Source organism: Anabrus simplex, chromosome 1, assembly GCF_040414725.1.
Source record: "Anabrus simplex isolate iqAnaSimp1 chromosome 1, ASM4041472v1, whole genome shotgun sequence".
Classification (NCBI taxonomy): Eukaryota; Metazoa; Arthropoda; class Insecta; order Orthoptera; family Tettigoniidae; genus Anabrus; species Anabrus simplex.
Genome location: NC_090265.1, coordinates 517,085,739 through 517,105,627, shown reverse-complemented (window position 1 = coordinate 517,105,627; position 19,889 = coordinate 517,085,739). Strand labels below are relative to the sequence as shown.

The window sequence follows — 19,889 nt, the reverse complement described above, 5'->3', positions numbered from 1 at the left end:
AAGAAAAAACGTGAATTTAACAAATGTATATCTCTACACAAAACCAATGCTTGTCTGTTGGGGTCTTATAAGTTAACAATGCTCAGTTATAATAATTATCATAATATTAGTGAAATAAATAACATAATTGCAAACAGGTGAAAATAGTGATGTTGGTGTTTAAAATATTATCCAACTTAGCCTAAGTTTTAGGTTATATAAGCCAAGTCAATAAACCGAAGGATAAAAATACCAGGCGAGTTGGCCGTGCGGTTAGGAGCACGCAACTGTGAGCTCGCATCCGGGAGATAGTGGGTTCGAACCCCACTGTCGGCAGCCCTGAAGATGGTTTTCCGTGGTTTCCCACTTTCACACCAGGCAAATGCTGGGGCTGTACCTTAATTAAGGCCACGGCCGCTTCCTTCCCATTCCTAGGCCTTTCCTGTCCCATCGTCGCCATAAGACCTATCTGTGACGGTGCAATGTAAAGCAAAAAAAAAAAAAAAAAGGTAAAAGTCACAGTACCCAAAGGCATTCCTGTACTAAACGACTAAAAGGTCACCAAGACACTTTTCTTGTGTGATATGCTCAGCTTGTTAAAAGCCAAATGTAATTAATGTTATTGGGTTTAAGCCCGCTAACTACTTCTACGGTTTTCGGAGACGCCGATGTGCAGGAATTTAGTCCTGCAGGAGTTCTTTTACGTGCCAGTAAATCTATCGACACGAGGCTGACGTATTTGAGCACCTTCGACTACAACCGGACTGCACCAGGATCGAACCTGCCAAGGTGGGGTCAGATGGCCAGCACCTCAACCGTCTGCACCACTCAGCCCGACTTGTGAAAACTAGATGAAGTCATATTTATCTTTATCATGTTTAACTTTTTCCCTCCATCAAGATATTTAATGTTTCTCTTTCATGGGCCCGGAAGTGGGTAGGCCAGTTGTCCCAACCATAAATATATATATTTTCGGGAATGATAGATTATAGACCTATAGTACTACGATCTTTCTTTCTTTCTTTCTTTCTTTCTTTCTTTCTTTCTTTCTTTCTTTCTTAATCAGTTTATTCTTCAGGGTTGGTTTTTCCCTCGGACTCAGCGAGGGATTTCACCTCTACCGCTTCAAGGGCAGTGTCCTGGAGCGTCAGACTTTGGGTATGATGATACAACTGGTGAGGAGGGCCATTATCTCGCCCAGGCGGCCTCACCTGCTATGCTCAAAAGGGGCCTTGTTGGAGGATGGGAAAATCGGAAGGGATAGACAAGGAAGAGGGAAGGAAACGGCCGTGGCCTTAGGTGCCTGGCGGAGAAGTGGGAAAATACAATAAACCACTTCGAGGATGGCTGAGGTGGGATTCGAAACCCCTCTACTCAGATGACCTCCCGAGGCTGAGTAGACCCCATTCCAGCCCTTGTACTATTTGTTTTCAACTTTCATGGTAGAGCCGGGAATCGAAACCGGGCCTCCGGGGGTGGCAGCTAATCACATTAACCACTACACTGTTACGCAACTTTGGTGTAGATCAATTCCAAATCACAATTTCTCAAAGAAAGTAGGAAATAGTCTCCTTCAATCATCAGACAGAGCGCAGTGTTTGCCTGTAGATTTAGAATTTGCAGATGATATTTGTCTTTTGCCTTCAAGAATTAGTGATAGGAAACACAAGTCAGAAGGATTACAGAAGGAAGCAGAGGCTGCAGGACTCAATATAAAAATGTTGTTGAGACCAAGGAAATGAGAGTAAATGCTAAAATTGATGAAATAATTTTTGTGGCAGGAGAGGAGATTGAAGAATTTAAAACATTTACCTACTTGGGAAGCGTAGTGACAAGAGGAGGGGCAGAAGTGAGCCAGAATAAGGAAAGCAAATGGAGATTATAAGCAGCTGTATGCAGTGTGGAAGAATAACATTTCAAGGAAGACGAAAATAAAAATATTCAATACAAATGTTGAATCAGTCCTATATGCTTTGAAGGTTAGACAAACTATCACTAATCTCTTGCAGACATTTATAAACCATTGCTTACGACGCATCATAAACATCAGATGACCTGAAATTATATCCAATGACGAGTTATGGAGAACAACAAACCAAGTTTGAGTCGCAGTGAAAATCAAGAGGAGGAAATGGAAATGGATAGGTCATACTTTGAGAAAGCCAGCGGGATGTATAGAACGTGCAGCACTGGAATGGAATCCGCAAGGTGCACGGAAGAGAGGTCGTCCTAGGAAGACCTGGAGGAGGACTGTAGACGAGGAGGCCCTTGAAGTAGGGAAGACTTGGAAGGAAGTTAAAGCAAGTCAATGACCACAATGGAGAAATTTCATGGATGCACGATGTTCCAATGGGAATGAGAGGAATTAAGGTCAAGGTAAGGTACATTACATTTACATAAAAATCAGTTCCCTCGACACTTGGTTCCCTAGAACAATGTAGATTTCCACGAGATGCTTGCAATGACTGGATATCGATTATATCTAAAGGACTACAAAGTATTGTTTGAACACAGTAACTGACTTTGAAGCAATATTTTGTAGTTTCCATGGACCTGAAACCATTTCTAAGTGTAAAGGTGTGATTAAATACTGCAGCTTGTTTCAGCCCGTGATAACATTAGTTGGTCTTAGACATTTATTTGTATTAGAAATGTAAAAATGAAAGTCCCTGCGATGCAAAAATACGCTGAAAAGAAGAATCAGCTGAGAGCAAAATTAATGTATTTTTGGAGATTCCTTCCACTGAAATTAGTGCAATTAGCCTTTTCCTTTAGGTTCTACTGAGGGGTTCAGAAAAATGTACACACTCTTTGATAGTTAATATCTTTGGAGCAAAATGACATATCACTGCAATTCTTGCACGGCAGAGTCGTCCATTGTTTTCTCAACAGATGATGGTCACGTGAATGGCGCAACAATCTTGGCACGCATTTTCCACCACAAGACAGTACAGCAATGAATGAAGTAAGAATGTTGTTTGAGCAACGCAAGGCCGTATTGAAGGGGTAGTGGAAGAACGAAAACATGATGGATGTACAATGGCAATTGCATAATGTGTACGGAACACAGCCACCAATATGTACAACAATTTATCGTATTCGGGATCAATTTGAAGCCGACGGTACTGTTCAGGATGTGCATAAGAGAAGTTTGGCCAACCAAAACATTAATAAGTCCAGCCTTCCAGTGCTGCTGTACTGCAAAATTTTACTAGGTCCCCTCAATAATCTGTCCGTGAAAGTGGGGTACGCTGAACAACCGTACGACGGATTATGAAGGCTGCAAAGTGGAAATTGGACATTTCAAGATCACAGCATGCTACGAACGAGGATAACCCGCATCGAAGGATGGAGTACTACTAGTGGTTTGAAGGCATGGTTCATGAGGATGATCAGTTTGCAGGGATGGTTTTCTGGTCTGATGAGGCGCAATTCGAACTGAACGATACTGTAAACCGCCTTAACTGCGTGTACTGGGCTCCTGAAAATCATCATGTTTACATGGACAAACATGTTAATCTACCCGGTGTTAATGTGTGGTGTGGTCTGTCATCGCGCGGTTTGAATGGTCCATTCTTCTTTGAAGGTACCGTAACTGGTGAAGTGTATCTTCATGTGCAGCAAACATCGATTTTACCTGCCATCCAATAGGTGTTTGGAAATGAAAGATTTTACCTACAACAAGATGGAGCTCCGCCTCTCTACCACAGAGATGCCAGAGCCTACTTGGATGAAAATCTACCTGGATGATGAATAAGTCAAAGAGGAGCTGTTGAGTACCCACTACGATCTCCAGACCTTACACCTCTTGACTTCTACCTATAAGGGACCTTGAAAAATGAAAATTTATCGACATGCGAACCATGTGACCTTGCCGCGGTGGGGAGGCTTGCGTGTCCCAATGAAGCAGATAGACGAACCGCAGGTGCAACCATATTGGATGGGTATCTGTTGAGAGACGAGACTAAGGTATGGTTCATCGAAAGGGGGGGTAGCAGCCTTTCGGAAGTTGCCAGGGCGGCAGTCTGGATGATTGACTGATATGGCCTTGTAATAATACTCATCATGGCTCAGCTGTGTTGATACTGCTACACAGCTGAAAGCAACAGGAAACTACAGCCGTAACTAACTCCCGAGGACATGCAACTCTCTCTGTATGAATGATGTACTGATGATGGCTTCCTCCCGGGTAAAAAATTCCAGAGGTAAACTAGTCCCCCATTCGGATCTCCGCGGGGGACTACACGAGAGGGGGCGATCATCAGGAAGATGGATACTAACGTTCTGCGAGTCGGAGCGTGGAATGTCAGAAGTTTGAATCATTGTGGTAGATTAGAGAATCTGAAAAGGGAGATGTATAGACTAAAGTTAGATGTAGTTGGTATAAGTGAAGTACATTGGCAGGAAGAACAGCATTTTTGGTCAGGTGACTACCGAATTATCAACACAAAATCAAACAGGGGAAATGCAGGAGTTGGTTTAATAATGAATAAGAAAATAGAACAGCGGGTAAGCTACTATGACCAGCATAGTGAAATAATTATTGTCGTCAAGATAAACACCAAACCAATTCCCACCACAATAGTGCAGGTCTATATGCCTATTAGTTCAGCGGATGATGAAGAAATCGAAAGAACATATGAAGAGATAGAAGATTTAATACAATATGTAAAAGGTGACAAGAATCTAATTGTGATGGGAGACTGGAATGCAGTTGTAGGCCAAGGAAGAGAAGGTAATACAGCAGGAAAATTTGGATTGGGACAAAGGAATGAAAGAGGAAGCTGGTTGAATTCTGCACTGATCATAATTTAGTCCTTGCCAATATTTGGTTCAAACACCACAAATGACGGCTTTATACATGGACGAGACCTGGAGACACTGAAAGGTATCAAATAGACTTGATTATGATTAAGCAGAGATTCAGAAACCAGGTGTTGGATTGCAAAACTTTCCGAGGAGCAGACGTGGACTCTGACCACAACTTGTTGGTCATGAAATGCCATCTGAAGCTGAAGAAATTGAAGAAAGGAAAGAATGAAAAAAGATGGGATCTAGACAAGTTGAAAGAAAAGAGCATAAGGGAATGTTTCAAGGAACATGTTGCAAAAAGACTAAATGAAAAGGCTGAAGAAAACGCAGTAGAGGAAGAGTGGATAGTCATGAAAAATGAAGTCAGTAGGGCTGGTGAAGAAATGTTAGGAAGGAAGAAAAGATCAACTAAGAATCAGTGGATAACTCAGGAGATACTAGGCCTGATTGATGAACGACGAAAATACACGAATGCTAGAAATGAAGAGGGCAGAAAAGAATACAGGCGTTTAAAGAATGAAGTGGATAGAAAGTGCAAGGTAGCTAAGGAAAAATGGCTGAAGGAGAAGTGCAAGGATGTCGAAGATTGTATGGTCCTAGGAAAGGTAGATGCTGCATCCAGGAAAACCTTTGAAGAAAGGAAATCTAGGTGTATCAATATTAAGAGCTCAGATGGAAAGCCACTCCTAGGGAAAGAAGACAAAGCAGAAAGATGGCAGGAATATATTCAACAGTTGTATCAAGGTGAAGATGTAGATAATTTGGTTCTGGAACAAGAAGAGGCTGTTGATGCTGGTGAAATGGGAGACCCAATTTTGAGGTCAGAGTCTGACAGAGCGACCTAAATAGGAACAAGGCACCTGGAATTGATGACATACTCTCTGAATTACTGACTGCCTTAGGAGAAACCAGCATGGCAAGGCTATTCCATTTAGGGCCGGTTCTACCATGCTGGTAAAGTGCCTGGCAGCTGCCCGGGAGGTAAACTACCTGGGGGTGTAAATCAGCTGGTACTTTGCCTTGCGTGCAACCACCTCCGCGCAAGTGCTGGGTAGCTACCCGGAGCTAGACACCGATATACAGAGTTGGCTAGACTGATTTTCAACGACTTCTCGCTTTCGAGTGTGGTGCTATCTATCGTCAGATGTATGAAGCACATTTCGATTGTCTTATTTTCCTGTGCTTGCATCTGTTGATTATCATCAAAAAGCCTTATAAGGGGAGTCTTAAGAGTTATGGACAACGATTTATGTCAAGCTTTCGTGATTTTAATCTATGAGCTTCAAAATCAATACCTAATTGGGATTAAAATCTCAAGATTACATTTTCTTACGCCAGTTATAACCTGTCATGTAAGGCAGCGTTTTTGGAAAGTATTCTCGTAGCAGATTGGTCTAAGTCGCTCGCTCCATAAGAGATTCGTCATAATGAAGACTCAAACCTGGAAACCTTGTATTATGAACTGAGAGCGTTAGCCATTACGCTACGAGGAAGCTTGGGGTAATTGGGATACATAGGACTAAGTTATACCTGGTGTCTGAAAACTGAAAACGTAGAAAATTAAATCCCATTTGAGATTATTTCCAAATAGGCTTTGATTTTATATCCTTTTAGAGTTTCTTTGCGAAAGATTGACGTATTAAATGTGTTCCCTACGCTATCAATGCGAGAGGCTGGTGTGACCGTTGCAACTCAAAGGAAACATTAATGTTCAAAATCCTGCAATACAATATCGATCACTGTTACAGTATAATGCTTTTTTCAGTATACTAAGCTAATTTTTGAGTTGTATGTCGCCAGAAATACAGCTAATAATGTTCAGCTCTCAAAACTTGCCCGGCAGGTAAAGTCTTATCGGGCCCTTGCAGTGGCCGATAAATTACGCGCCGGATAACGGCGATTTATGCTGCCGATAGCGCTACCTGGGAGTGGTCGAACGGAAACATCCTTTTACGCGAAGGGCAAGTTACGTGCTACTTTGCCAGTAGGTGGTAGAACCGGCCCTTAGTGTGTAAGATGTATGAGACAGGAGAAGTCCCATCCGATTTCCGGCAGAATGTTGTTATACCTATTCCCAAGAAAGCCGGCACAGACAGGTGTGAAAACTATCACACCATTAGTTTAGTATCTCATGCCTGCAAAATTTTAACACACATTATTTACAGAAGAATGGAAATACAAGTTGAAGCTGAGTTGGGAGAAGATCAATTTGGCTTCAGAAGAAATGTAGGAACACGTGAAGCAATCCTGATTTTACGTCTGAAACTTAGAGGATCGAATCAAGAAGGACAAGCCCATGTTAATGGCATTCATAGATCTAGAAAAGGCATTCGATGATGTTGATTGGACCAAGCTATTTAAGATTCTGAAGGTGATTGGGAGCAGATACCGAGAACGAAGAATTATCTACAATCTGTATAAAAATCAGTCTACAGTGATAAGAATCGAGGGCTTTGAAAAAGAAGCAGCAATCCAGAAAGGAGTGAGGCAAGGCTGCAGTTTGTCCCCCTCCTTTTCAATGTTTACATAGAACAGGCAGTAAAGGAAATCAAAGAGGAATTTGGAAAGGGAATCACAATCCAAGGAGAGGAAATCAAAACATTGAGATTTGCTGATGATATGGTTATTTTATTTGAGACTGCAGAAAATCTCGAGAAGCTGTTGAATGGTATGGACGAAGTTTTGGGTAAGGAGTACAAGATGAAAATAAATAAGTCCAAAACAATAGTAATGGAGTGCAGTTGAACAAAGGCAGGTGATGCAGGAAATATTAAATTAGGAAATGAAGTCTTACAGGAAGTAGATGAATATTGTTATTTGGGTAGTCAAATAACTAACGATGGCAGAAGTAAGGAGGACATAAAATGCAGATTGGCACAAGCAAGGAAGAGCTTTCTTAAGAAAAGAAATCTGCTCACTTCAAACATTGATATAGGAATTTAAAAAATGTTTTTGAAGACTTTCGTGTGGAACGTGGCATTGTAAGGAAGTGAAACATGGATAACTAGCTCAGAAAGAAAGAGAATGGAAGATTTCAAAATGTGGTGTTACAGAAGAATGCTGAAGGTGAGATGGATAGATAGAATCACAAATGAAGAGGTACTGAATCGAATTGGCGAGAGGAGATCGATTTGGCTAAATTTGACGAGAAGAAGAGATAGAATGATAGGACACATCCTGAGACACCCAGCACTTGTTCAGTTGGTTTTTGAAGGAAGTGTAGGTGGTAAGAACAGTAGGGGTAGCCCGAGGTATGAATATGACAAGCAGATTAGAGCAGATGTAGGATTCAGTAGTTACGTAGAAATGAAAAGGTTAGCACAGGATAGGGTGGCATGAAGGCTGCATCAAACCAGTCTATGGACTGATGACTCAAACAACAACATTGACAGAAGCCAGCTACACTGAACGAGCTACGAGAAACCATAGAGACGTCCTGTGCGGCTATCACTATGGCAACACTGACAGCCATAGTAAAGTCAGCAGTTCATAAGTCTCGATGTTGTTTGGCTGCTAGCGGAGGGTCTCTTTGAACACACAAAATAACCTCCCCCCCACCTGTGTAAGAACTGTAACGGTATGTCATTTTGTTCCATTAATATTGACTGTCAAACAGTGTCTACATTTTTTTGGACGCCTCTGTATTACGATATGTATATATTGCATAACTGCAAATTTTATCTGCGTCTAATTTAATCCCATAAAGTGTGTATTATCACGCAAGATAGAGCTACTGCTATGTCTCATTGTTCATAATATAGCGCACTCGTGTCCTCGCAGTGACATCACCCGCCTTGCAGCCAATAGGAACTGCTCCCCATAAATCTCGCTGTATGGACCTGCCTGGGCCTTTGTTTCAAATCATTCTGACCTGCTGTCATAAACTCACACACACTTCCTTGTTCTTCTTTGATACATATGTATAGTATCAGCATTAATCTCTTCTGGCATGTTCTTACATGTCAAGCGCTCTTATTTAAGTCTCCATGTAGTATATGATCATTTTGTCAATGCAGTCAATTCTCACATTTTCAGTTTAATTGAGTGTTTAGAATCTAACTCCATTTAATTGCATACATGAGAAGGCGTAAAAATGCTGAATATCATTCCAATTATACAAAGAAGACACATTTGGAGAAGGAAACATTATGGTTTGGGGATGCTTTTCCCATAACGGTGTAGACTCCATATTTTGGATTGAACGTATGATATCAAAAGAGATAAGAGACTTTCTAAATGACACCATACCACCATAAGCAAGGGAAAAAATGTCAGCCAACTGCCCATTCAGCAGGATAACAATCCGAAGGCCCCTGTGGGTGAGGGCAGTAGAATAACACCCACGGTATCCCCTCCCTGTCATAAGAGGCGACTAAAAGGGGTCCAAGGGGCTCTTAACTTGGGGAGCGAGGGTTGGCGACCATGGGGCCCTCAGCTGAGTTCTGGCATTGTTTCCACTTGTGCCATGCTCCTCACTTTCATCTATCCTATCCGACCTCCCTTGGTCAACTCTTGTTCCTTTCTGACCCCGACGGTATTTAAGCACTCGAGGCCTAGGGAGTCTCATTTTCACGCCCTTAGACATTTATTTGTACTAGAAACGTAAAAATGAATATGCTGAAAAGAAGAATCAGCTGTGGGCTGCTTCATATGCAGCAAAATTAATGTAATTTTGGAGATTCCTACCACTGAAATAAGTGCAATTAGTCTTTTCCCCTATGTTCTACAGAGGGGTTCAGAAAAATGTACGCACTCTTTGTCTTTCTTTGGCAAATATCTTTATTTTTGAAAGTGTCTGATCCCTTCCATTTTTTCCCTCTGATAAGTGTTATATAGAGGTTGGTTGTCTAGTTGTACCTCCTCTTAAAACAATAATCACCACCACCTCTAACAATGTGAAGCACTCCTCCAAATTGGTAACGAAATGCTTTGAATCACAATTCTGAACTTGGATTTCCGACATAATCAATACTTGATTTATTTCTGATGTATTTACATTACAAATACATTTTGCAGTACCAGTTTTGATCTCTATTAGAAGCCATCTTCAGCTGCTGAAGAACCTTATATTTGATAAAACAACATATACAATAATATTAAACACACTACTTACTTCTCAGAGTATATAATACGGTTTATAATAAACTTGCATCAGATAAGAGTTATAAAGTTTCATGTCTAAGATTATGTCAAAAAGTTCATTTGCACTGTTCTCGAATACATTAGATCTATTCTATCGAATACTGTTCAGCTGCCTTGGTAACAAAGCTGCTCGTGTTTGTTGGCGGTGTTTGTGATTTTTATAAGCAAAAGAAGTGTGTGCTCATTAGCCCCTATTTGGCAGTAGGATAATAAAGATGACTACCAAAATTAGTAGAAAGTGAAGGAACAAGATGACTATCAAAATTAGTAGAAAGTGAAGGAACAATCACTCGAAGAATGAGGGTTAACAGAATTTTAAAAAAGGGGTTGGAAGCCTAGGCCTCAAATGCTTTAATATGCAATTGCCTACAATGTCCTGAGTACGTAAAACTTATAATTTTATCAACAAAAACACTATACTAACCAACTATCGTCGTTAGATTAAATGTGTTCTGTCCTTTCTGCTGCCAGTCATCTTCAATAGATAGTATCACTGCTGACATTATCCAAAAGCTAACCCATCAGTGATGGGTATGACAGCTAGTACTGTATATAAATTTTAAAAAAAAAAAGTGAAGCTTGAAATAATAATAATAGTAATAATATTAACAGATATTCATGATTATTACAAATTTCCAAATATCTCCAGAAATATTAGTTCCATTAAGAAAGTGTAGCCTACATAACAATTATAGAAAATCTATTTTTTAATCCTCTTTTTATATTTTCATAAAATTTTATCATACAAACCACAATAATGGAGATACAAATTTACACTTCTAATGAAGTCTATTGATGCCAAACATTGCTGGCCTACAATGCCCTAAGCCTATGAAACCGGGCCAAGTTCATATGTGACACAATTCGCATCACAACTTCAGACTGTGTGTGGGGAAATGTGGCAGAAGAGGAATAACATAATGTTCACGGCATTAGAGTCATTGTAAAAGGGGTGGTATTTATTACGTAAGTGTATATGTGTGTCTTAAGTCAGGAAGGTTTAAAAAATTATTTAATACTTTTAAATATACTTAGTACCATAAATAATTTAAATTAAGTTAAAATGGAAGAAGAGTTGGCATTAGAATTAATCAGAAAACTGGGCTAACCCCAATTGTGTGACACAACTTGCATCACAACCTCATAGTGAGGGTAAAGCTGTAGAAGAAGAGGAATAAGAATATAAGTTAGTACAATGGAAGAATGTACATGAAGCAGTCAATTACCTCAATCAAACTTCAATATTCCTTATATTGTCTGCGCTCAATACTGTGATTTGTTACAATGGAAGTCATTTCTCTGCGGTTTTGACTTAATCTATAATTGTTAGGCTCTTCGGTAACAAATTCAGTATAATATGATTTTATAAAATGCCTGAAAAAGAAAGAATTTAATAACAGAGTATATCTGAAACGAATTTCGAGTTAAATGTTTCTTTTTCGTGTATAATCTGAGGTAACACACTGGCGTATACTGACGGCTCCCAGCTGTGTGATTGTTCGCGGGATGTAACGTAGCTTGGCGCCTCACAGCCGTGGAGCTGAGCACGAGTAGCTTTGTGCACATATTTCAGACGTTCACCAAGATATGGCACTGACGTATTATATACTGCAGGAAAGAGGAAGAGTTACTCTTTCTTGCAATAGTGATTACATTCGATTATCTCGAATAGTTCACATTACAATCAACCTTGAAGAGACGTTGCATGACGGCTCGCAGCCATGGAGTTGAGTGTGAGTAGTTTTGAGTGTGTATTTCAGACATTCATCACGAGATGGAACTATCATGTTACATACCGTTAGAAAGAGGAAGAGTTGCTCCTTTTTGCAATGATAATTACGTTCAATTATCTCAAATAGCTCACATTATAATCGACCTTGAAAAGGTGTAGTTTCATGGCTCGCAGCCGTGGAGCCGAGCACGTGTATTTCAGAAGTTCACCAAGAGATGGAAGTAACATGTTATATACCGTTGAAAAGAGTTATACTTTCTCAGAATAGTCATTGCATTTGGTTATCTCGAAGAGTTAGCATTATAATCGATCTTGAAAAGTTATTCCCCGTTGTATCTGTCCCTATCCAAGGTGAGTAGATGAGTAGCATGGCATGTAGAAGGCAGTTATCAGCTAACGGTGATATATCAGATATGCTGAACAGATGATAATGAAAGCGAGTGAGAAACTTCATATTTTTAAGTAATAGTGGCAGATCCGAGAAAACTGACAGCAAATCAGAAAATTCTGATGGTGATAGTGATGTCTTTAATGTTGAAATGCCATGTGCTAGAACTGCTAAAAAGATGAAAAATGAAAACTACTGAAAAGGCAAAATATCCAAACATAGGATTTATGATTTTTCATTTTGTAAATTAAAGTTTATGTTCCTCTGTGGCTCAAGCGGTAGAGTGCTGGCCTCTCACCGCTGGGTTCCATGGTTCAAATTCCGGTTTTGGAGCAATGCTGAATAGAGCAGAGGCGGAACAGGTTTTCCTCTAGGTACTCCGGTTTTCCCTGTCCTCTTTCATTCTAGCAATACTCTTCAGTATTATTTCATTTGTCAGTCATTAATCAATGCCCCAGAGGAGTGCGAAAGGCTTTGGCAGCCGGCACAGTTCCTATCCTCGCGGCTGGATGGAGGCTTCATTCATTCCGTTCCTCACCCGGTCAAATGACTGGCAAACAGGATGTGGATTTTCATTTTTCCAAATAATAGTTTGCACAAGAAAACTGTAACAATTAATAAAGTTCTCATGAACTGTGATTTAAGTCAATTAAATATTAATCACGGGCATGTGAAGGGCTAGAAAATCAATATGCCAATGGGTTAATGAATGTTTTCTTTTTTCAGGTATTTCACAAATTTATTTTATACTGTATTAGTTTCCGCAGACTGAAAAACCTAACCTAGATACAATAGTGTGATATCAAGAAGAATTCTCCCAAAAATTGCAAGTAATACATTAATAAATATGGCGGATTAGGGATATGTTTCATTTCCACAATCGATCAAATCTTTTTTTGGCAGTGAGAATTAAAGCGTTTATTTAGGCCTAAAATGAGACCACTATACTTACATGAAATAACTGCTGTCACACAAAGCTTGCAATTTATCTTGTGCCAGTAGTGATGTCTCAGCGAAGGAATAGCACAAGTAAAGCTTATCCACACACTCCCAGCATAACTGCTTGGGCAATCGATCTGTGCGACGCACCTTAAAAAAAAAAAAAAAAAAGCCTGTGAGGCAACATGAACTCAATACTTTGATTCTGCAAAGGACTACTTCTCTGTTTCTGACCTCATTATAGTCACAATCAAATCAGAAAAAAATGCAGAAACCACATTATTCTGGCCTCTAAAATACACTACAGTTACTGTAATTGAGACATGACTTTATATAACTCTGAGGTATAATTACCATTCAATTTATATGTTCTAAAAACTGCCAAAATATTCATGAAATCTTGATGCACAAAGTGTTAAAATATACAATTACTTTATTTCTATATTATGTAACACATTTTTATGAGATTCAAATATGAAACATCTGTATTACACCCATATAACATAAAAACAATTCATAAATAAGGAATCAAATAAAGATGAACCAGGAACAATCACATTATATATATATATCAAGGGCTATTCCATTTTTAAAAAATTATTTAACATACGATTTATAAAATTCTTTGACATTTCATTGTCCGTTGTTAAAACATTCAGGTACTTTGTGGCAAGAAACAAACATACACATGCAAGAGCTTTGAAATTAAACACAGATAAGTAAGTGTTTAGAAGATTGCTTGAAAACAGTATCCAAAGTTCGCAGAAACAGGCGCTTTATTCATATTTCACTCCAAGTAACTGCATCCATTACAGAACAGCTGAATTGTACGACTCACTGTCCCAACCTTCATCATTCTCAGCAATGTCTTCAAAAACCTGTCTTAGATCATCAGTGTGAAAATATTGTGCAGAATGCTCTGGAATGAAAGCTCCAACGCGTAGTACATGCTTGTGGAAGTCTGAATCATTTGGATTCCAGAAGATGAGCACTTTTTGAGGATCTACTAAAAAAATGAATGAAATGCAGTCAGATTATGAATCAAGAGCCTGACTGATTTTATTGTTTTGGAGTAATGGAGAAGAATAAGCTTTAACTTTTGTGTACAACAGTGTAAAAATATTGCCTTTGGGCAAACTTGTTTAACGTAATTCTTAACACCCCCTTGCTTTCTTGCCATTGAGGAACACCTGTCATATATTTGACGTACAACTTTATCAATTACTCCCAACTTTCTCAGAATATCGACAATTAATTCTGATAAACCTAATGCAGTCTTATCAATCGAAACATCATAAAAGTCTATGAATCATTCTGCGGGACCCTGTTTTGAGATGAACCAAACTATTACACTAACTTGAGATCTGTTTGATACATCTAAGGTTTCATCTGCCTGAATACCAATGAACTCACAAGAATTTAACTCTGCTTTGATTATATCCTGAATTATGCCAGTTACAGACTCAATTTCATTCTGCATTTTGCTTGATGTGCCTTTAAAGTCTGATGTGCACTGGAGATGATCTCGAATGTACTGTTCCTGTTTTGAAAGAAGAATCTAACAACTCTAGGTAATTGCCCCTGTTGATAGAATCTTCCCCTTCAAAATCACCTCGAAATTCAAGCTCCTGTTTCCCACGAAAACACAGTGTCAACAAGTCTCTCAACAACAAGCCGATTTTGTTTCATGACTTTGTTATGTTTAACGGTTTGAATTCTTGCACCTTCAGATAAAGAATGTTCTATACTCCCATGCCCCAGCAAACGAAACCTCACTCCATTCTGCATATTTTTATTTGAATATTGATGCTTCTCTACTTCTTTAAGAAAGTTTTTGTAGCAATTACACCACTTACAATTCCATTCCTTTTCACCACCAAATAAAACACATGTATAACAAAAAAAGCTTCTTGCTTCTGGAACAGGCTGTTATTCACAAACATGATGCATACCAAGAAAATTGAAATTTTATTGTTACTTTACCGTCAAAATACTTAATATCCAACTCAGGCATACATCTTTTGTTTTTGGCTCCAGACTTCTCTTCGTAAGTCCAAGATGAGAACAGTTTACATTTTAAAGAGTTCAAAAGACTCGTTAAGTTCTTGAATGGGCCTACTTTACTCATTATTTCAACGTGAGTTTCAATCGGATGATGTCGGTCTTGTTTTACAGAACTAACAGTCCATGTTTGAATTGTCACAAATAAAGACAAAAATGCACTGATTTCCTACTAATTCAAAAGAATAACACAATTAACAATATGGTACTTCATTGTCACCTTCGCGAGAGGAGTTTCTACTATGTACTAAAATTAAGTAAGACTGCGATACACCTCCAAATATGGTGCAGAGTGGATGACTGATTTTGGAAGTTATAGTCCACATGGAACTAGAATAGGATTGACGTTTAAGAGAGAGAGATGCTCTGTGTCGCCACGTCTATTATTATTATTATTATTATTATTATTATTATTATTATTATTATTATTATTACCTACCAAGTTATGTACAACAGGTTGTCAGTATGGACTTTATTTGGTATAAATTGTGGTCGTATCATTTATTATTTCTACGTTGTATGATCTGTCTTGTGTAAGAGAACATGTGAGGTTATGCCACAATACTTCTGCTGTATGTTTATTAATACGACTTTATTTATTGTAAGAACACGTAATTAATAGTATATAATTTATTGAAAATGAAAATGAAAACCTACAACCTGTTTTCCAGTCAATGACCGGGTCAGGGATGTAATGAATGAAACATATATAGGCTGTTATTACAACGGGGTCGCCACTCCCAAGGTGATTTATTAATGAGTGATAAATGCTATGAAATGATAATTGAGAGTGTTGCTGGAATGAAAGATGACAGGGAAAACTGAAGTATCCGGAGAAAAACCTGTCCTGCCTCCGCTTTGTCCAGCACAAATCTCACATGGAGTCACAGGGATTTGAACCATGGTATCCAGTGATAGACCGACGCGCTGCCGTCTGAGCCACGGAGGCTCCCTATGTAATTTATTATTACCTGTAAAAATGATGAACGAATCCGATGTAATGTCGTGCAAGACAGAGTAAGCGTCTAGCACAACGCACCTTTGTTTTACAGAATGTTCTATTCATTTGCATATAGGTTATTGGAGACTAGAGAAGATATGAGGAAGCATGCTGTACATACTTTTCTGGAAGCCTGGCCAGGCAAGGTATATAAAAGGACAGACTTGGGTTGTTTAATCGAGTTGTTAGTCATGTTGTGGTTTTGCTGTATAAGTGGTTATGTTATGTCGGTACCACATCTGATCTTGTCATGTGTTCCTTAGTTGGCTGACGTGCAAATGTGGCAGTCGATTAAGTTCAAGATGTTGGTTCATTTGATGTGCAAATATTAATATGTATATAATTTGTAAATAAACCAGTGTACACAATTGACAGCATCCCGTGTGTGTGCGTCTTTGTGATTACAATAAGAGTAAACATAAAAATAAGCATATGCAATGCATAATTACGATTAGTATTTGCAGCACCTTTAGTATTTATCAATAATATAATATAATTAGAATTCCCCTACGACAGTTGCCCATTTACAATAATAATACTTTTTTAAAATTAAGATAATTTAGAGTCACTTTAACCCTAAGGTCTTATTGTGACTTCTAACTGTAGAATTTACATTAAATTACAGTACAGTGAAGAATGAAAAAAATAATAATAAAAGATTTTGGTATTTTAAACTGAACAGTTAAATTTTTGAATACAGACCAGTGTCTTTGAAAAACTTAATAATTTGTTTGCACAGTGAAGAAGATGAGTGTGTCCCCTTAATATCCTTAGGTATACCGTGGTACTGGCGCCATTTGTCATACAGTGAACAGTCTGTTATGATGTGCTTCACAGTCAACACACTATTGCATGCTGTACAGATGGGAGGCAGTTTCTTCTCAAGGAGGTAGCATTTGATGTGCAAATATTAATATGTATATAATAATATAATAATAATATATAATAATAATAATATTAATACGTATATAATCTGTGACTTATCTTGGAGTGGCCAATCCGTATTCTAGTTATTAGGACTTGATCTTGCCTGTGAAGGTTGTGAAGATAGTGTTGTACCACAGTCTAATATACACAGTCGCGAAGCTCCTTAGTAATGAAATGGCATCCTGTTGTCAGGCGGAACGACACTAGCACTCGTAGCGGCCAGCAAGCTTTAACTGTCCGGAACAATTCTCTACCCAACAGTTGAATGCACTTTCCCACGTAAATTAAAAACTGTAACCACCTCGACAACTATATTAATCGTACATTTTAATTACGTTGATACACTAGACTACAGCGTGGTAATAATACCGAAGGAAACCAGCAATAGTTTATTTTCGAATGAACAGCTGATCATACCACTGTAGTTAAGGTCTTAGCCATTTTCGAAATCCTATTATTGAACTGAATTTGGTAATTTCACATAAATCATAAAAATAGTAATGAACTATAAAACAATTCAAACAATATTCAAACATCTCAGGAACCTAAATGGCTGGATTTTGAGCTTTTTTGTTTTATGACACTGAAAACTTTCATTGCAAAATATCACAAGGTAATCTAATCTTAGTTTCACAAATAATTTCAACACTAATGACTTAGTACCTTCACAGCATTAATGTGGAAAATCAGGCATTAACATTAGGGAATTAATAGTATACTACATCGAAGTTAGTGAGCATACAGCCCATGTTCTCTCGGCTCCTCTGACAAACGTGCAAGTGGCTGGGCGGCTTATCAGCTTACATTTCGGAGATAGTGGGTTCGAACTCCACTGTCGCCAGCCCTGAAGATGGGTTTTCGTGGTTTCCCATCGTCAAAACAGTCTGTACCTTAATTAAGGCCATGGTTTCTTCCTTCTCGCTCCAAGCCCTTTCCTATCCCACTGTTGCCAAAAGACCTATCTGAGTCGGTGCAACGTATGACTCTGTATGTTGTGCTCCTTTGAGACGGGCTTTCGGTTCGAAGAAATCTGCGGAGATTCCATACTAATTTCTTCTTCTCTGCTGACATAAACTGGCTGTCTCCAAAATGATTGGAACATAACGTGATGTTATTGTACAAATAGTTCACATTTTTCTTCAATAAATCATCTCCCCTACTATATACAAGCAATTTTCTTGCCTTTCTTCCTTCCTTAATCCGTTTACCCTCCAGGGTTGGTTTTTCTTTCGGACTGAGTGAGGGATCCCACCTGTACCGCCTCTAGGGCAGTGTCCTGGAGCATGAGACTTTGGTTTGTGGGATACAACTGGGGAGGAGGGCCAGTAGCTCGCCTAGGCGGCCTCACCAATTATGCTGAAGAGGGGCCTTGTGGGGAATGGAAAGATTGGAAGGGATAGACAAGGGAGATGGAAGAAAGCGACCGTGGCCTTAACTTACGTACCATCCCGGCATTTGTCTGGACAAGTGGGAAACCACGGAAAACGACTTCGAAGATAGTTGAGGTGGGAATCGAACTCCCTTCTACTCAGTTAACTTCTCGAGGATGAATGGACCCCTTCCAGCCTTCGTACCACTTCTTCAAATTTCGTGGTAGAGCCGGGAATCAAACCCGTGCCTCCGGGTGGTGGTAGCTAATCACACTAACCACTACACATGGCGGCAAGCAGTTTTCTACACACTGAAAATCAAAACACCGCTACGTGTTAGAGGTTACGGTTGTGTTAAAACGTTATTTAAGTTCATATAATTGGATGGATTTCACTATGAGTTACATTCCTGAATCAGTGATGAACGAAATGCCTACTTATCTGAAGTTAAATTTCTGAATCTTCACAATATTGTTCTCTTATCCGAAAATGTAAACAGTAATTAAGGCTTTAATGTTCAGGATCTTTAGAAAGCCTAAAGAATGATAGCTCTGGTGTCTTTTTGTAACTGATCAATTTATTGCGCCACACACACCTCCTTTCGTACATACTATGTCAATTTAATAGTAAACCGATTATCTATAATGTAATTACCTCACGCTTACCTCGCAAAACGTATACAACTTACACATCCCAGAAGACCGGCAGCTTGCTGGCCAAGTGGAGCGCTGCAGTCGCATGGATGAAAAAAGTAAGCCGAGCTTCGCGACTGTGTATATTAGACTGTGGTTGTACTGTAGATTCCATTGTTGCTTCGTGGAGTTTGCTGTTCGAAGTTTGAAGCCATTTTATCTTCCACTGTTGGTATAATTTTGTTTTAGCATAGGCAATAATGTCAGTGTGAGGGGTAGCTATTGTTAGATCACCTAGCGGGAGGTAAGTAGCGTCTTTAGCTGCTTGATCAGCAGATTCATTGCCTTGAATACCTCTATGAGAAGGTATCCACACAAGGATGACTTGTTTGCCTTCTTTCATGATGTTGTTAAACAACAGTTGTATTTCTTGTACAAGGATATGTTTCAATGATGGACTTTCAAAAAGTGCATTAAACGCAATAGAATCAGAAAAAATGATGGAGTTATTACAGGTGCTGGTTTTCAAAATATATAGCAAAGCCTGCTTTATTGCGTACAGCTCATTAGAGAAGACTGTATAGTAGTCAGGCAATCGGTATAGCATGGTACGTTCAGGATATATAATCCCACATCCATTTCTTTCCTCACATTTTGATCCATCAGTATAGATTGCAGCGTGCCTTGGGTATTTATTAGAAACTTCAAGAAATAATTGATGGTAGTGAGATCTGTCAGTTTCATCTTTGACACTGTAATTTATTTCAAAGTTAATTTTTGGAAGGGTAATAGTCCATGGAGGGACATTAAGAGAGTTATCTGCGAGGAGTATTGGAGGGATATTTAAACTTAGTTCTTCAAGAAACTTGGCTATTCTGGCATTGAAGGGCTGTGGTTGTGATCCTGA

General features: G+C 39.0%; 1 protein-coding gene across 2 annotated transcripts in view; it reads right to left on the bottom strand.

The window, feature by feature from the left end:
• The window catches only part of LOC136868747 (zinc finger protein 665), a 114,335-nt gene that overhangs the window by 20,283 nt on the left and 74,163 nt on the right, over positions 1–19,889 (bottom strand). For both annotated transcript variants that reach the window (XM_068227109.1, XM_068227110.1), the window contains exon 4: positions 13,006–13,142. In XM_068227109.1, coding sequence (XP_068083210.1) covers positions 13,006–13,142 — 137 coding nt within the window. The remainder of the gene's footprint in view (positions 1–13,005; positions 13,143–19,889) is intronic.